Raw genomic sequence first — 16,756 nt, 5'->3', positions numbered from 1 at the left:
GGCAGTGTCACTGGCCCTCATATGTGGGATCCGAACCGGGGCCCTCTGGCGTCCCAAGCCAGTTCTTAACCATCGCGCCACTCGGCCGGCCCTGGCTCATGTATTATTGAGCTCCTGTGCTGGTGGCTCCACTTGACAGAGCGCTGGGGACCCCCAGCACCAGCATAGAGGAGTTGTACAAACTCAGGTTCGCTCAGGCTGAGGCTGAGCTGGGCCAGGTTCTAAGCTCCCAGCCTCCCTCCTATTGCCCCAACTTGAGTCCCCAGGGCTAAACCTGGCAATCCCTCACCCTTCCCCACTTGATACGGAAGCTGGCTTAGACCTAGCCACAGGTTCCCCATGCTCTCCCCTGGCCCTGACCCCTGACCTCCACATAGTTTCCCTCCATTCTTCATCCCTCAGACCTATGTTCCCCGCCCCCGCCCCCCAGACAGGGTCCCTGAGTGCTGGACTCCACAGGGGGTGGGGCCTGAGGGCAAGACCGGGGTTCTCTGCTCAGACTAGGGGCTCGAAGTCTGGGTCTGCCCATCCCCAGTCCATGCTACCACCTCCCTTTATGTCCCCTCACAAGGCTCTGCCTTTCTTAGGCAGGTGGCATAAATCCAGGACACAGGGAGGGGCACCTCACAGCAGTTCCTCCCACTTCCATGCCAGCCTCTCATCCCTAGTATAAGCTCAAGGGCAAGCCTTCCCCTCCCCCACCTTCCCTATGATTTCAACAAGAACGGAACAGGGTGAAAAGAAGCCCAGGATGTGAGGGGCTCTGTCTAGGTTGAGTGACTTCCCCACTCTGAGCCTCAGTTTGCTCATCCATAAAATGGGAATAATATCTGCAGGTGATCTTCCCAGAGCCCACTTGTGGGTCTGCTTCCACCCTTTCACTGCCAGAGCTGCACCACCTTGTCTGACGAACTATTTATTCTTCTAGCACTCCTGCATTGGGAAGCACTCCTAGAACCCCTCCCCTGGAACCCGAAAGAGTCCTGGACAACCTTCCACTGCATCACTAAGCTGTCACCTTTCATTCTGTGTTGGCATCTCTGAGCGTGTTGTGTCTCCCCCGACACTGTGAGCTCCCCAAGGTCACAAGCTGAGTCTTAATTCTCTCAGAGTCTTCTGTGCTCAGCCCAGGGCAAGGCGCAGCATAGGGGCTCATGGGTGCCTGCTGAGTGAGGAAATGGTCCAGAGATTTTCAGGTTCTCTCCAGCCTCCAGGACACACCATCCTTTGGCCAATGAAGGAAAGGGGAGAGGCAACTCTGAATGGTCATAGGCCCATTGTCTGACCTGTACAGACAGACCTATCAGAGGAGCTGAGACAGCCTCAACTCCCACACTTCACAGTGTTTCCTTTCCGTTGGTTCCAGTCCATTTATTCCATTCAGAATTCCAGGAAATTCTGTCTGGGAAAGAGAGGTACGGTTGGCAGAACTGGAGCTGATTACAGAAGGGAATTCTTGAAGAGAGAATCCCTGATTCTGGTGGGGCCTGGGGCAATCTCCAGGGCCCAGCTTCTGAGGTACCCAGAAGAGTGACTGCAAAGAGCTCAGGCTCTGAACAGAATGGACTTGGGCTCAGCTCTGGGCTCTGCCACTTACTAGTTGTGTGATCTTGGGCAACTGGCTTAAATCTCTGAGCCTCTGTTTTCTTAGCTAGACAATGGGAATTTGGGATCTATTCACGGCGTTATTGTGAGAAATAAGGCACATAATATATTTAACACGTAGTAGGTGTCATGGTCAGTAGTAGTAATTTGTTCTCCTGCTTATTTTCAGAGGTGCTGGTCTTGCTTCAGAGTCCTGACTCTGGGGAGGCAGGAAGGGGTCAGGAAGCAGGGGTTAAAATAAAATAGCTATCTTTTTAGCACTTATCACGTGCCAGACTTTGTTGTAATCACCACATGAAACTATTACTACTTTCACTTTATACACAAAGTACCTGGGGCACAGAAAACTTCTGTAACTTGGTTAAAGTCACCCAGCCACTAAGTGCAGAGTTGGAGCACATAGTCAAGCCCTCTGACTGGAGAGTTCACACTATGAACCACTGTACTATCCTATCTCACATTAAACCCATTTTCGGATGAGAAATGCTGAAGTTCAAAGAGGTTAAGTTCACACCGCAGCTGAACAGGGGAGCGCCTAGGACTCCAACTCAGATCCCGCGACTCCAAAGTTCCCACAATTTACGCTGTTGCGTGCTGCCCCCTACTGCCCCCTATGGAAGAAGCACGCCAGAGGCAAGGAGCAGACAGACATCCACGGATCCTGACTTTCCTGACCCCCTGCTCCTCCCCATGCCCCAAGCTGCGGGTCTTATAGCTTGTAGATATCACTCTGAATGTCACTCATATGTACAATAATGATATTTCTTGGCTATCTCACAAGTCCTCAGATTCAACACCAAGGTTACACTTTTATACCCTAACTTGTCCTCCCCAGTCATTTCCATCCATCCAATAGCACAAGCCAGAGCCCCAGCCATCCTTGACACACACCCCCTGTCCCCCCCACCCTACCCCCATCCCCCAAGCCCAGGAACCTGAATGGTGGCCAAGGAAGAAGACCAGAAGAGTAAACATTGAACACAGCAGAGCAACAGTGGTGGAAGCAAAGGATAAGGACAATGGCCCCCAGTCACAGCCAAGAGGTAACACGGAGCTGGGTGGCTCTGGTTAGAGGCAGGCCTTTCTGCTTAGAAAGAAGCCCAAACTCAGCCTTGTAGCTGGGGGGAGGGCACAGTAAGGAGCATTGTACTGGGAGCCAGAAGGACTGACTTTCCACCCAGCTCCACTACTCAGTCACAGTAGGGCCTTGGCACCTCGATGAGCCTCAGTTTTCCCATCTGTAAAGTGAATATGCCTACCTAGAGCTGCTGTAAGGATCAAATTACAAAGTGTTTGCTTTGGGGCGACTGGTTAGCGCTGGTGGTTAGAGCACAGGCTCATAACACCAAGGCTGCCGGTTCAATTCCCACATGGGCCAAGCCAAGGAGCTGCGCCTTCCACAACTATTGGGTTGTTGGAAAAGTCATGATGTATTTTTTCTATGTTTTTCGTTGCAAAAATGCGTCATGACTTTTCCGACAACCCAGTAGATTGAAGACAACTACTTGACTTGCAGCTGATGGGTCCTGAAAAAACACACTGTTCCCCAATAAAATTTCTTAAGAAAAAAAAAGTGTTTGCTTTGTAAGCTATAAAGGGAAGTGCACAGGAGAAGTAGATTGATATCTCAAAAATTCACTCCAGTAGACTTTTTTCCTTTGTTATGCTGAATGCTGATGGACCCATAAGTTACCTTGTGGGGTTTTTTTGTTTTTTGCTTTTTTTAGCTGAGTCATCCTGCCAACCTGTGTTGGCAGCTCAGTGGCAGCTCAGCTCGGGCCGGGCATCGAACTGCTGTTGCTCAGAGCTCGCACTCTTGAGTGAGCTCTTAACCAACTGAGCCACTCTGCCGGCCCACCTTGTGTTTTTAAAATTGTGTTAAAACAAACAAACAAACAAACAAACAAACAAACAAACAAACCAAAAAATATATATATATATAAAGTTTGCCATTTTAAACATCTTTAAGTGTACAATTCAGTGGCATTAATACATTTGCACTGTTATGCAATCATCACCATTATCTATTTCCAAAATTTTTCATCACCAATTTTTATTGCACTCATTAAGCAAAAACCCCCCATCCCCCCTCCCTCCAGACCCTGGTAACCACTAATTTCTGTCTCTATAAATTTGTCTACTCTAAATATTTAATATAAGTAGAATCACAATATTTGTCCTTTTGTGTCTGGCTTATTTCACTTAGCATAATATCTTTCTTTTTTTTTTTTTAGCTGAGCCAACCTGCCACCTGTTGGCAGCTCAGCAACAGCTTAGCTCAGGAATTGAACCAGCGACCCTGTTGTTCAGAGCTCACACTCTTGAGTGAGTTCTTAACCAGCTGAGCCACTCAGCCGGCCCCATAATGTTTTCAAGGTTCATCTATGTTATCACATGTATCAGAACATCATTCTTTTTAAGGCTGAATAATATTCCATTGTATGTAATACACATTTTGTTTATCCCTTCATCTGTTGATGGACACTTGTTTCCACCTTTTGATTATTGTGAATAATGCTGCAGTGATCATTGGCACATAAATACCTGTTTGAGTCCCTGTTTTCAATTCTTTGGGGTATATACCTAGAGTGTCATTGGTTTTTTTATGGAGTTTTTCAGTATGTACTGTGGTGGGGGAATACACAGGGTCCAGTGTGTTTGCATGTGGGAGGGAGAGGGGCAGAGAAGGAGAGAGGTTTCAGTGTGGCTGTGGTTAGAATAGCAGTTAACTTGTGACTTTCGCAGATTACTCCAGAAAACACTCAAGAGAGGAAAATATTATCATTCCCATTTTACTGATGAGGAGAAGGGAAGTGGCTTTCACAAGGCCACAAGCTGGTGAGAGGCAGGGCTGGGGCTCCAGAGAAAGTTTCCCCCACACATCAGAAAGTACAGCCAGAGGTTCAGAGGTCATATGTTCCTTCTTTGTTTTTGCTTTTCTTTTCTAGGTAAAGAAAGCAGTTTCAAGCTGCTTCAGTCATCATGTTCTTACTTATTAATCTACAGCATTTTACATACCACACAATGAGAACTTTGTAGTGCAGTCCTGCACTTTCACAATTAAACATGTTCTGGAAAAAAAACAAAACTATGGAGACAAAAAAAAGAACAGTGGTTGCCAAGGGCTGGGGTTAGGGGAGGGGTTGACTACACAGGGGTTTAGGGGAATTTTGGGGCGTGGTGGAAATGATCTACATCTTGATTGTGGTAGTGGTTATGCAACTGTATGCATTTTTCAAAACTCACAGAACTATACACTAAAAAGGTGAATTTTACTATATATAAATTATGCCTTAATCTTCAAAAAAAAAAGAATGCTTAAAAAAAGGAATAAATGAATGGCGGAAAAACTAAATAAGACTGTAGACTCACAGTTTTGCTACCTTGAGAACTTTGCAAGTAACAGTGTCCTTCATTATTTAAAGCATACATTTTTACTTTTTCTTCATTCATTCATTCAAAAATGAAAGTCCTTGAACCTACCATCCAACCCAAGAACCAGAACATTACAGAAAATTAAATCTACTAATGGGCTACCCCATCCCCAGGTGATCACAATTCTGAATTTTATGTTCCTAATTCTCTTGTTTTTAGTTTAACATAAATTAGGCTGAACCTTATGAGTTTGCCGATTTTATAGGTAAAAAAACCCAGGAATTTCATATGATTCAACCCAATATTATGCCTAAACATAGTAGTTCTAGTTGTATTTGAACCTTATAAAAAGGATGCCATTCCGTGTGTGCTCTTCTGGGACTTGCATTTTTCCACTCAATATTATATCACCATGATCCAGCCATAATTGCTGTTTTTCATTTTTTATCTCCTGTCAATGGCATTTGGATGTTTTTAGTTTCGGGCTACTGTGAACCATGTTTCTACTTCCATTCTTTACATGTCTCCTCGTGCATGTGTGCAATTCTTCTACCTCAGGAAATGACTTGCTGAGTCTCAGGGTACACAAATGTTCAACTGTACACAACGTGACTCACTTTCTGAGCTCCGAATGAGGACACAACATGCCACTTGCCCCAGGTGAGAAGGTGGAGAAGATGTGGTGGGAGGGGTCACTACGGAGGGTCTCTGGTGGAAACTGAACACCTACTGTGTGCACTTGGTAGGGCACCTGTGCAATGAGCTGATGGTGCCCTGAGAGGTGAGATAAGGAAAGAAACCCCCTAGTTGCTGTAGGAACCATCTTTTAAGAAGTGTCCCACCCTGGCTGGGCAAGGAGAGGGCTTGGCAACCCAAACAGGGTAGACAAAGGGCTCTGTCCTAATTGGCAGTATTTCCATCTCGGGGCTGGGAGGTGAAGGGAGGCCTGAGGTTTGGAGGTCCTATATCTTCGGTACACCTGGAGGGGAATGGGGCTTGGCAGTATTGAATTCCTCCCACTTACCAAACCTCATCCCAGTCATCTCTTCCCATAGCCTTTATCTCCTTCGCATCCATTATCTTTTTTTAGTTCTCCCATTTGGAGAGAGGTACTATTATCTCCACAGATGAGGCGTAGAGAAGGAAAGTGCCTTGCCCTAAGTCACACAGTTTGTGCCAACTGCCTGAGCAAATAATTTGCCCTTTCTAATCCTCAGTTTCCTTATCTGTAAAATGCAGATAATAACACCTGCCCCACCTCACAGACTACTGGAAGGGTTAAATAATACTATGCTAGTATTGAGCGAGCTCTTAACCAACTGAGCCACTCGGCCTGCCCTGAGCCCTAACTTCTTGCCACTCAGTGATGTTGCCTCTTGTAGAGATCCCATGAGATGGGATGATCCTGACTCATTTTGGCCATTTCTGCTGATGAGGGAGTGTCTCTCAGGACTGCAGAGCCCAGCCCTGGCCCCAGAACACAGGTACTCTCTTCTGCAGATTGCCCAGAACAGAGATGGTGAACTGACCAGCCAGCAGAGGACCAAGGCTCCCAGTTCTGCCTCAGGGCAAAGCAAGAAATCCGAGCCAGTGGCTCATTCAATTGAGAATATCTGCTGAGCGTCTACTAGTATGTGCCAGGTCCTGCACTAGGCACCAGGAAACATTGGGAACAAGACCAGACCCTCTCTTCATGGTCAGAGGCTAAAGGAGGAGACAGAAAACAAGAAAACAACAGTATGTTGAGTATCATGATAAAGTACAGAGAACTGTTCTATATAACAGAAAACCCGACAGGTCTAGGAGTCAGGGAAGGCGTCCAAGGAGACAAGCCCTTTGCGCGGGGTCTTTAAGGCCTGGCAAGCGCTCCCCAGGAGCTCATAGTTGCTAGGACCACCTGCCCATTAGACAGAAGAGGAGACTGGGCCCTAGAGTTTGTCCGCTCTGCCCGACAGGCCTCACTTACCTGGACTAGGCAGAGCGCGGCTCTCGAGCGCCTAGGCCTGGACACGGTGCCCGCCCAGCACTTGGGGCGGGGCCTTGGCCCAGGTGTGCGGCGACGGCGCTTCGCGGAGGCAGGAAGTGTGTCCCCAGCGGCGGCCCGTGCAGCGCTCCCGCGAGACGCTCACACGCGCCCCAGGTGAGCGGCGAGGGGGGCGGGGAGGGGCCGAGCCGGAGGCCGCTCACCTGGCGGGACAGGTAAGCCCCGCGCGGGCCCGAGGGGGTGCGAAAAAGGGCGGCACCAGTGTGTAGAGACCCCTGAGGCTGCTCCCGGACGGGGAAGGGTCCCGGGGCCGGTTCCTTGGGGGCCACCCTCCCACTTCCGGGGTGCGCGGGCTGGGCCGGGCCGGGGACGGCCTGAGCTGGCGCCTGGGCCGGGCGAACAGAGTGGGATGAGGGGGGCAGTGATCGCCCTTAAGGCTGCGCTGGCCTGGGGCGGGGGCCATGCACACCCTGAGGAACAGTGTCAGAGCGGGAGAGAGGCCAAGTCCGCCGGTGGGCGGAGGGCCCCTGCCGCTAGAGAGGGTGGTGCTCGCCCTCAGGGCATTGCTGGTGTAAGGGCTGTGCTAGTGTTAGGGGCAGTGCCGGGGTCTGGTTCTCCGTTGTCCCGGGACCAAGTGCCCGCGGATGCGGGAGACGCGGGCTGAGCTTTTGGGGCAGGAGATCGAAGGTGCACGGATACCCGGCGCGAGAGCCGACGGCTATTTCATCTGGGGTGTCCCTCTCGGGCGGGTGTGCAAGACTCCACTGAGCACGGGGGTGGGGCAGAGGCCGGTGCAGCCGGGACTGTCCTGGAGACCTTGGGAGGAGGGGGACGCTAGGGAGACAGACCCGTGAATGTGTGTGTTCTCAGGGACTAAGGGGGAGGGGAAGAGCATCAATAAGAAGTTTGGGGAAGGTGGGGCTGGGACCCAGAGGAAGATCCCTGCAGTGCCTTGGGGTGCCCATTCTAGCTCCTCCCAGGTGCCAAACCTCCTGCGTGCAGTATCTCATTTAAACCTCCCATGGCCCATGAAGATATTCAACTCTCCCATTGTTAAAGATGAGAAAACTGAGGCCTAAAGTCTTGCACCAGACTACAGTAAGAGCAGGGGCCCTCCCCTCACAAAACTAAATGTCCAGTGTTCCTAGCATTTTGGAGGTAGGGGCAGCAGCATCTAGGGAGAGACATAGCCTAGAAAAAATGGGCTGTTTGACTTCAGAAGGGTTCAGGGCTTAGAGGAGAGAGAAAAACTGAGGCCAGGCACTGTCCTTACCTCAGATTTTGTTCCCCTTTCCTCCATCCCACTGCCATTCGAAATGTGTGGCACAGAGCAAAGTGCATGGGCTCTGGAGTCTGGCAGTCCGCAGTACAAGTCCTGCTCCATCCCTTTCCAGCTAGGCGGAAAGTCACTTCAGCTCTCTGAGCTTCAGAGTCCTGATCTGTAAAGCAGAGATATAATACTTACAGGGCAATTGTGAGTGTTAAATAAAGCAAAAGTCCTCTTAGCTGGAGCCTGTTTCTGGCCCATTCACTGCTGTTTCCCCACATTTAGCAGAGTGCTGGGCACATGGTAGGTGCTCACTAAATATCTGTTGGATGTATTTAATGAGGAGTGGCGAATCCTAAAGCCTTGGAGGTGGAAGAGGAGACAGTTACCTAGAGTATCCATCATCAGTAACCCCCTGATGTTCTTACAAACCACAGGTACCCCAGAGCTTAGTGTGGTTGAAACAGTGTAGATACGCTCACCTTCCTCATCCAAGGCCTGAGCCTCGAAGACTCAGGGCCCCCTCTTTGGGACCTCCTTAGACACGGGCTTGTCCATGGAACTGGCAGTTGGCCACTTTGACTGCCTCCTTCCTCCCAAGTAATAGATGGGATGGGGTAGTAGATAAGAGTCTGGGCCACGCAGGTTGGGTACAAATAGATGTGTGGCTTTGGACAATTTATTTAACATCTCTGTGCCTCAGTATAGTAATAATAATAATACTTGCAAATAGAGTTGTGAGAATTAATTGGTTTAATACAGTTAAAGCACTTAGAACAATATAAGCCATCAATAATTAACTTTCACTAGAATGCAAACTCCTGAGGTTAGGGAATTTTGTCTTTTTACCACTGTCCACAGAATTTAGAACAGTGTCTGGCACATAGTAGGCCCTCAGTTAATATTTGTTAATTGAATGAATAAATTAACCCACTCCCACCACCACATTGCTCAAACCAAGGCAAGGTTTTTATTTGTTTTTAAACTATTTATTTTTATTTTTTTTTAAAGAAATTTTATTGGGGAACAGTGTGTTTTTTCCAGGACCCTTCAGCTCCAAATCAAGTAGTTGTTTCAATCTAGTTGTGGAGGATATTTTTCCAGGACACATCAGCTCTAAGTCAAGTAGTTGTCTTCAATCTAGTTGTGGAGGGCGCAGCTCCTTGGTCCTATGTGGGAATCAAACTAGCAACCTTGGTGTTATGAGCCTGCGCTCCAACCACCTGAGCTAACCAGCCGCCCCCAAGGCAAAGGTTTTTAACCACTTGCCCCTCTGGGCTGTGAGGGACTATTACAGTTTCATTTTGCACACCTTTGGAGAGGGGGTTTCACACTCACACACATACACACACACACACACACACACACACACACACACTCACACACATACACACACACACACACACACACACACACCTCCAGACACTGCTCCCCCCACTCTGGTCAGCCTAGAGCCTAAGTCCTTTTTCTTTCTTTTTAACCACTTGCCCCTCTGGGCTGTGAGGGAACTATTACAGTTTCATTTTGCACACCTTTGGAGAGGGGGTTTCACACACACACACACACACACACACACACACACCTCCAGACACTGCTCCCACCACTCTGGTCAGCCTAGAGCCTAAGTCCTTTTTCTTTCCACCCAATGGCCCTGGTTCTACCCTGAGGTCATACAGAATGTGCCAGTTCCCTGAAGCACTTACTGTACTCAACCCTGCTCAGACACTGAGGCAGAAAGGAGTCACACACTGTTTCTGCCCCTCGAGGTCATATAGGCTTATCTTCAAACACTGGGTTCAAGGCCAACCCAGCTGAAGAGAGCCCAGCAGAAGGCTGTGGGGAGAAGGGCTCCCATCTGACTTGGGTTCTGAAGGATCCTTGGAGGAGTGCTGAGTGGGGGCCATGAGAGTGCTTTGAAAAGTTGCAAACATAGTTAAAGAACTGTGTCCTTCTCATCCCTGTTAACCATGGCTAACATTCCCTCCTTCCCTTTCTCTACATACATACACCCTCTGATTTGGGGGTAACCTTTTGAGATTAACTTGTAGACATCATACTCCTTTATCCCTAAATGCGCCAGTGTGTATTTCCTCAGAATAAGAATATTATCTTATATAACCATAATAATCAAATTCAGGAAAGTTAACATTGACATAATACTATAAAATAATGTACAATCGTTTTTTAAATTTCATCAATTATCCACATTATTCAATTTCCAATTTTTCCTCCTGGTCCAGGATCTAATCCTGGACCACACATTGCATTTAGTTGTCATGTCCCTCACCTTGGGCTTGTCTGATGTTTCCTCATGATGACATTCAGGTTATGCATTTTGGGCAGAATACGTCATAAGTGATGCGTATCAGGAGGCATATGATGTCAGTACATCCCATTACTGGTGACGTTAACTTTGATCATTTGATTAAAGTGATGTTTGCCAGGTTTCTCCAGATTTGTGGGTTTGTTTGTTTTTTTCTTTTTTTAAGTTCTCACTGGCTGCAGCAAATAGGAATGGAGGTGGCCAAAATGGGGGCCTTGACAGTATCTGGGTGAGAGATGATGGTGGCCCTGTTTAGAGAGGTGGCACTGATTTGCTCAAAGCACATTGCCTATTAGACCCAGAACTGGGACTAGAACACAGATAGCCTGATGCCCAGTCCCAGGTTCCTCACACATCAGCAGTTCTAGGACCCCAGTGCCCTTAAATCAGGAATAAAAAGATAAGGGATCAATATCTTAGAAAATCCAGGCTAAGGATTGTTAGTGCCCTGCAAAGCCCTGTATATGGTCAAGGACCCACCCAATACATCACTACATAATATTCCCTGACTCCCTCTGGCAGTTATTTACTCCGATAATGCCTCATACATGTTCCAACTTATGAGCTTTTAAGCATCTGCTTTCCCTACAAAATCATGTATGAATCACAAGAACAGGGTCAGTAGTTCATTCATCTTTGGCTCTGCTGTGCCTAACACAGGGCCAAGTTCAGTGTTTATGAAATGAGTTAAGACTTAGCTCTGAGCTTGCTAGCAACCAAGTCAAAAAGGGAAAGAAGATGTATATTGTGGCTCGGCTTTCTTGTCTAATCAAAGGAAGCAGAACTGCTTGGTGTTAAATGTTTTTAGGAGAACAAATCTGAGCCAGTCTGAAATATTGACGGGGTAACTGTTACATTCCTATGTCTAATTTGAAGGAGGAGGGGAAGAAAGAGAAGATGGTAACTATCAGGTTCTGTAGCAAGTCACATGGAGAGGCATTTGCTGAACAGCCTCAAAGGCTCTATGCTGGGTGGGCTTACCACAGTGGGGAGAAACTGGGGGAGGTCATTCCCCAGAAAGTGAGGTCCCAGGAGATTTTTCTTTTTATGTGGTAAAATATACATAAAATAAAACTGACCATTTTAACTTCTAAAAAAATCATCTTAACCATACAGTCCTGTGGCATTAAACACATTCACATTGTTGTGTAACCATCACCACCGTCCATCTCCAGAACTTTTTTATCTTCCCAAACTGAAGCTCTACCCATTAAACACTAACTTTCTGTTCCCCCTCCCCCCAGTCCCTGGCAACAACCATCTACTTTCTGTTTCTATAAATTTGACTACTCCAGATATTTCATATAAGTGGGACCATACGTATTTGTTCTTTTGTGTCTGGCCTATTTCACTTAGCATTATGTCTCAAGGCTCGTCTATGTTGTAGCATGTATCAAAGTGCCGTTCCTTTTCAGAGCTGAATAATATTTCATTGTATGTGTACACTATGTTTTGTTTATTCGTTCATCTATCAATGGACCTTTGGGTTGTCTTCCACCTTTGCTTGTTGTGAATAATGCTGCTGTGATCATTGGTGTACAAATATATGTTCAAGCCCTGTTTTCCAGTCCTTTTGAAGTGGAATTGCTGGATCATATTGCAATTTGATGTTGAATTTTTTGAGGACCCACCATACTGTTTTCCACAGCAGCTGTGCCATCCTACATTCCTACCAGCAATACACAAGACTCCCCTCCTTCCCCACATCCTTGCGATTTTCTGTTTTTTTCAATAGTAGTCGTTCTAATGGGTGTGAAGTCCTAGGAGATTTTCACATGTAGGTTAGACCACAGAGAGAACTTCCTCCTTGGGGAGGGAGAGAACACTAGATGAGGGTTTGTGGGCATACGTGGGCCCGGCCACATCACAGGCCTCTCAGAAACCAGAAGTCTGAAGCTCGTAAGGTCAGAGCAGGAGTTTGTCCTTGGCCTCTGATCCTGACTCCTCCCTGGCCTCTCCCCTTAGGTGCCTTGCTGCAGCAAACCATGTAATGAGCCATGCCCCACCCTGGACACCCCCGCCCATCATCTGGGCCCCCACGTTTGGGACCCTGGGAGCAGCCAACGGAGCTATGCCTGGAGACCTATGATGAGCCATCTCAGCTCCCACCAAGCCGCCGCACCCGTAGGCCAGACCCCAAGGATCCTGGCCACCATGGGCCCGAGAGCCTTACCTTCATCTCTGGCTCTGCTGAGCCTGCTCCTGAGCCCCCAGCCTGCTGCCTACTCTGGCGACCCTGGGTGTGGGACTGGTGCCGGGCTGCCTTCTGCTTCCGCCGTTGCCGGGGTTGCCTCCAGCGCTGTGGAGCCTGTGTGCGAAGCTGCAGCCCCTGCTTGTCCACCGGGGACTCCACTGAGGGGGCCGCCGAAGTCAACTGGGCCAAAGAGCACAATGGAGTGCCCCCCAGCCCCGACTGCGCACCCCCCAGCCGGCGGGATGGCCAGCGGCTCAAGTCAACCATGGGCAGCAGCTTCAGTTACCCTGACGTCAAGCTCAAAGGCATCCCTGTATATCCCTACCGCAGCACCACCTCCCCAGCCCCTGATGCGGACTCCTGCTGCAAGGAGCCGCTGGCCGAGCCCCCACCCATGCGGCACAGCCTGCCGAGCACCCTTGCCAGCAGCCCCCGTGGCTCTGAGGAATACTACTCCTTCCACGAGTCGGACCTGGACCTGCCTGAGATAGGCAGTGGCTCCATGTCGAGCCGAGAGATCGATGTGCTCATCTTCAAGAAGCTGACAGAGCTGTTCAGCGTACACCAGATCGACGAGCTGGCCAAGTGCACATCAGACACTGTATTCCTGGAGAAGACCAGTAAGATCTCGGACCTTATCAGCAGCATCACCCAGGACTACCACCTGGATGAGCAGGATGCTGAGGGCCGCCTGGTACGCGGCATCATTCGCATCAGTACCAGAAAGAGCCGCAGCCGCCCGCAGACCTCAGAAGGGCGCTCAACCCGGGCTGCTCCTGCTGCCGCTGCCCCTGACAGCGGCCATGAGACTATGGTGGGCTCAGGGCTCAGCCAGGATGGTAGGTGGGGCCCCACAGGGCCGAGGGGCAGAGTGGAGGAGGCTCTGGCCAAGGGAAGGCTGCACTGGGGTCTTTGGCCGCTGCGGGTCCACCCCTCAGCCAGTCCCTGTTCTTCCTCCTTTTCTTCTTTTTTTTCTCAACTCCTGCATCCCCTAACAGGCTCCTTCTGTCCTTGCTATCACCTGCCAGAGTACCTTCCAGGCCTGGCCTGCTTAACAGGACAGGAGCCCATAGGAATTGGGGTCTCTGACTGTTCTGCCCTAGTCAAAATCCCCACCACCCACCACTGCGCATGCACGTTGTCTATCTGTGTCTTGGTTTTAAATGTTTCTCTAGCCTGGCCAGGGGTGAGTGGTGCCTCCCTCGTTGGGCTAGGGGCAGAAGTGGGGAGTAGAGTAAAAGGATGTGATGATGACTGCTGCCCCTCATGTTCCCTTCCTAGAACTCACAGTGCAGATCTCCCAGGAGACAACAGCAGATGCCATCGCCAGGAAGCTGAGGCCTTACGGAACCCCAGGTTTGGTCCTGACCTGATGAGTGTGGAGAGGAGAGGGGACTGCCACGGGGGCCCCCACATTCCATCCTCTCCCAGCTTTCTCCTGGGGTGGGATGAGATCAGAAAGGGACGAGAAGCCACAGATGCATCTTAATCCTTCAAGCTGGCTTCAAGGGTTCAGTGGGGAGAGATTCAGGGGGCTGAACCTGCACCAGCAGGGCTCAGGTGCCCAGAACAGGCAAGCTGGAGCTGATCAGACCACAGCCTCTAATCCCAGGTCACGGGTGGTGGGGAGGGGTAAGTGGAGGGCAGGAGGCCATCCAGCCGGGTGCTGAAAAGGCACTCGGTGTGGTTTCTGTCTTGGCCTTCATAACAAGCCCGGGAGCAGCGTCGTTACCCTTTTAGAGAGAGCAAGGCTGGGCCTTAGAGGTCAAGAAACTGAGTGGGTCACCTACCTAGGATCTGACTGGCCGAGACTCAAGCCCCACACTGCTCCTTCTCAGCAGGCTTCTCCCTGTCCGGGGGACCAGAAGGAGCCCCTTCCCCACTCTGAGTCTCTGTTTCCTCCTCCCTTCCCCCTCAGGATACCCAGCCAGCCACGACTCGTCCTTCCAGGGCACTGACACAGACTCCTCAGGGGCACCCCTGCTCCAGGTGTACTGCTAACCCCCGCCGGGCCCAGTGGCCACAACCCCGTCCGAGAGGAGCACAGCCTGCAGAATGAAGAGGGGGGACCAAGACCCCCTTTAGGGGAGGCAGTGCCCACTCTGGCTCCTCCGCCTTGGCTGACGGGTTCCTGGACCAAGTGCATTTCACCGGGCCATGATGCCCGAATTTTCCTAGATCCCCAGCTGGCCTGATCTGTCCCTTTCTGCCCCTGGCCGTCAGGTGGAAAGCAAAGACTTTGGAGTTTCCTTCTGGGATTGAATCCCGGCCCTTCCCCTCATAACCTGCCACCCAAACCCATCATGCAGACTTCCGCCTCCCCCATGGGGGCTAGGGGGTGATCACTAAAAGAAGCTTCTCTTATATGGATTGGGTTGGGGGCAGGAGGGCCTCTGGAATTTTGTGGGCAGTGCCTACTCCATGTCATAATCTGTTGCACAGGTTGCCTCTTCATTTGTCCACATGCTAACATGACTATAGTTGCAAGCACGTAAGAAATAAAGTCGTCTGTCTTATCTTGACTGTGATACTGTCCTTTCTGTCCCGTTTGCTAGACTGCTGCCCAGAGCAGGATGCAGGATAGAGCATCCAGTCTAGCCTAGTGTTGCAGGGTCTAAGTCAGAAAGCTAAAATGGGCGTGATAATGCCCACCCCTCAGGTTCACTGTGAGTTCTAGATGATGAAGAGCCCAGCACAGTGTACCTGAGAAAGGTGTCACACGTGGTTTCTGTCATTTGGAGAGGTCATAGTCTGGCTGTCTGGACTCCGGATTCACTGCCTATAGGCCGGTGAGCTTCTGGCTATCCCTGCAGTTTTCCCAAATCCTGGATCATTTGTCAGTCCCCACCCCAGCCCGACCTGTTGTTCCCTCCACCTGTCCCTGGTGTTAACACAATAGGGTTCAGTTACATTCTTGGCCATCCCAACAACCCTCGCGTGGAGTCATTCTCTCACAGAGGCCTCAAGGAACTTAGTGGGTCACACAGCTAGTAACTGTGGATCTAGACCTAGAAGCTGGCCTTGGCAATTTGGCCCCAAGCTGACAAGCTTACCTGCTTGGGACCGAAATAGGGTCCCTTGTTTGGAGGGAGACCAGCTGGGTTCAGAAGGATCCTACTTAGCTATTCAGACAGCAGTGTCTCAGCAGTGAGGCCAGAGCAAGACCACCAGCCCAGCTGACTGATGAACAAATTGGAAGGTGTCCAGGACCCCCGCTGCCCGCCCCCACCTCACCTGCAGCCCCCACAGCCCTGTTATTGTCCTCATGGGCACTCTTTGGAAAGTGACAATTAGACAAAACTGTACTTGTCTGATTTCCTATTGGGTCTTGTGTGAGTGATAAAACTGGCCCCATTCCCTAAGCCCTGCTGTCTCATCCAGCTCAAGGCCTATTCAAGATTGACAATGACCATGGGCCATGGAGTCTGGGGATATCACGGAACAGAGTAGGTGATGCCACAGTCCCTCCACCCTAGCCCTGGCCCTAAAGCACCAGCCTTGGTAACAACTACTGGCATTCCCAGAAAAGATGGTTTATCAAGTTTGGAAAACAGACAAAACTAGGAACTGCACAGCCTCGTTAAGTCTTTAACAAGCTATTCTGAAATGCCAAAAGGATATGCTATGTTCCAGAAATCCAGGGGTCAACCCCTCGGCCCACAGAGCAAAGCACTCTGGACAAGTCAACCTAGACACTGCTGTAACCATAGCTCGGTGGCCCCCTGCACTCAGTGACCTCCACTCTCTGGCCAAAGGGGATGGAGCAGGGTCAGCTCTGGGAACTGGATTGGGGCAGAGGCGAGTACCTCTCCCGCTCTGGCACTGCCCTAGCTAACTCAGAGAAGTCCTGAAACCTGCAGACGTCCAGGCCAGAAACAAACAATAGAGGCCCACTGGACTTGACCCTGCCCTCTGGGCCAGGCCCCTGTACCACACAGCACAGATGTGAGCGCAGGACGGTCCCCCCAGCCTTTGCTTCTCTCTGCCCCTGGGAAGCTGTGTGTAATT

General features: G+C 50.1%; 1 protein-coding gene and 1 long non-coding RNA gene across 2 annotated transcripts; one reads left to right on the top strand and one right to left on the bottom strand.

Annotated features, from left to right (window-relative positions):
• The first annotated feature begins 7,077 nt into the window (after positions 1–7,077).
• Positions 7,078–15,270, top strand: KDF1 (keratinocyte differentiation factor 1). Its single transcript, XM_019650069.1, has 4 exons — positions 7,078–7,179; positions 12,520–13,587; positions 14,030–14,104; positions 14,667–15,270. Exons 2-4 carry the CDS (start codon positions 12,552–12,554, stop codon positions 14,747–14,749), a joined length of 1,194 nt encoding a protein of 397 aa, XP_019505614.1. The 5' UTR covers positions 7,078–7,179; positions 12,520–12,551; the 3' UTR covers positions 14,750–15,270.
• Positions 7,189–12,799, bottom strand: LOC109386684 (uncharacterized). The gene is made up of 3 exons (XR_002124831.1): positions 12,728–12,799; positions 8,238–8,403; positions 7,189–7,798 (listed from the first exon to the last, which is right to left on the bottom strand). It is a non-coding gene; the product is annotated as an uncharacterized LOC109386684 (long non-coding RNA).
• Positions 15,271–16,756: the final 1,486 nt, after the last annotated feature.

This window comes from Hipposideros armiger, unplaced genomic scaffold, assembly GCF_001890085.2.
Source record: "Hipposideros armiger isolate ML-2016 unplaced genomic scaffold, ASM189008v1 scaffold_138, whole genome shotgun sequence".
Taxonomy (NCBI): Eukaryota; Metazoa; Chordata; class Mammalia; order Chiroptera; family Hipposideridae; genus Hipposideros; species Hipposideros armiger.
The sequence above is the reverse complement of the archived record's forward strand: the minus strand, read 5'-3'. Positions and strand labels throughout refer to the sequence as shown.

Coding starts and splice junctions, on each gene's coding strand:
- KDF1 (XM_019650069.1), top strand. CDS start 12,552: ATGCCCCACCCTGGACACCCCCGCCCATCATCTGGGCCCCCACGTTTG. Junction 13,588..14,029: donor CTCAGGGCTCAGCCAGGATG/GTAGGTGGGGCC, acceptor TTCCCTTCCTAG/AACTCACAGTGCAGATCTCC. Junction 14,105..14,666: donor GAGGCCTTACGGAACCCCAG/GTTTGGTCCTGA, acceptor CTTCCCCCTCAG/GATACCCAGCCAGCCACGAC.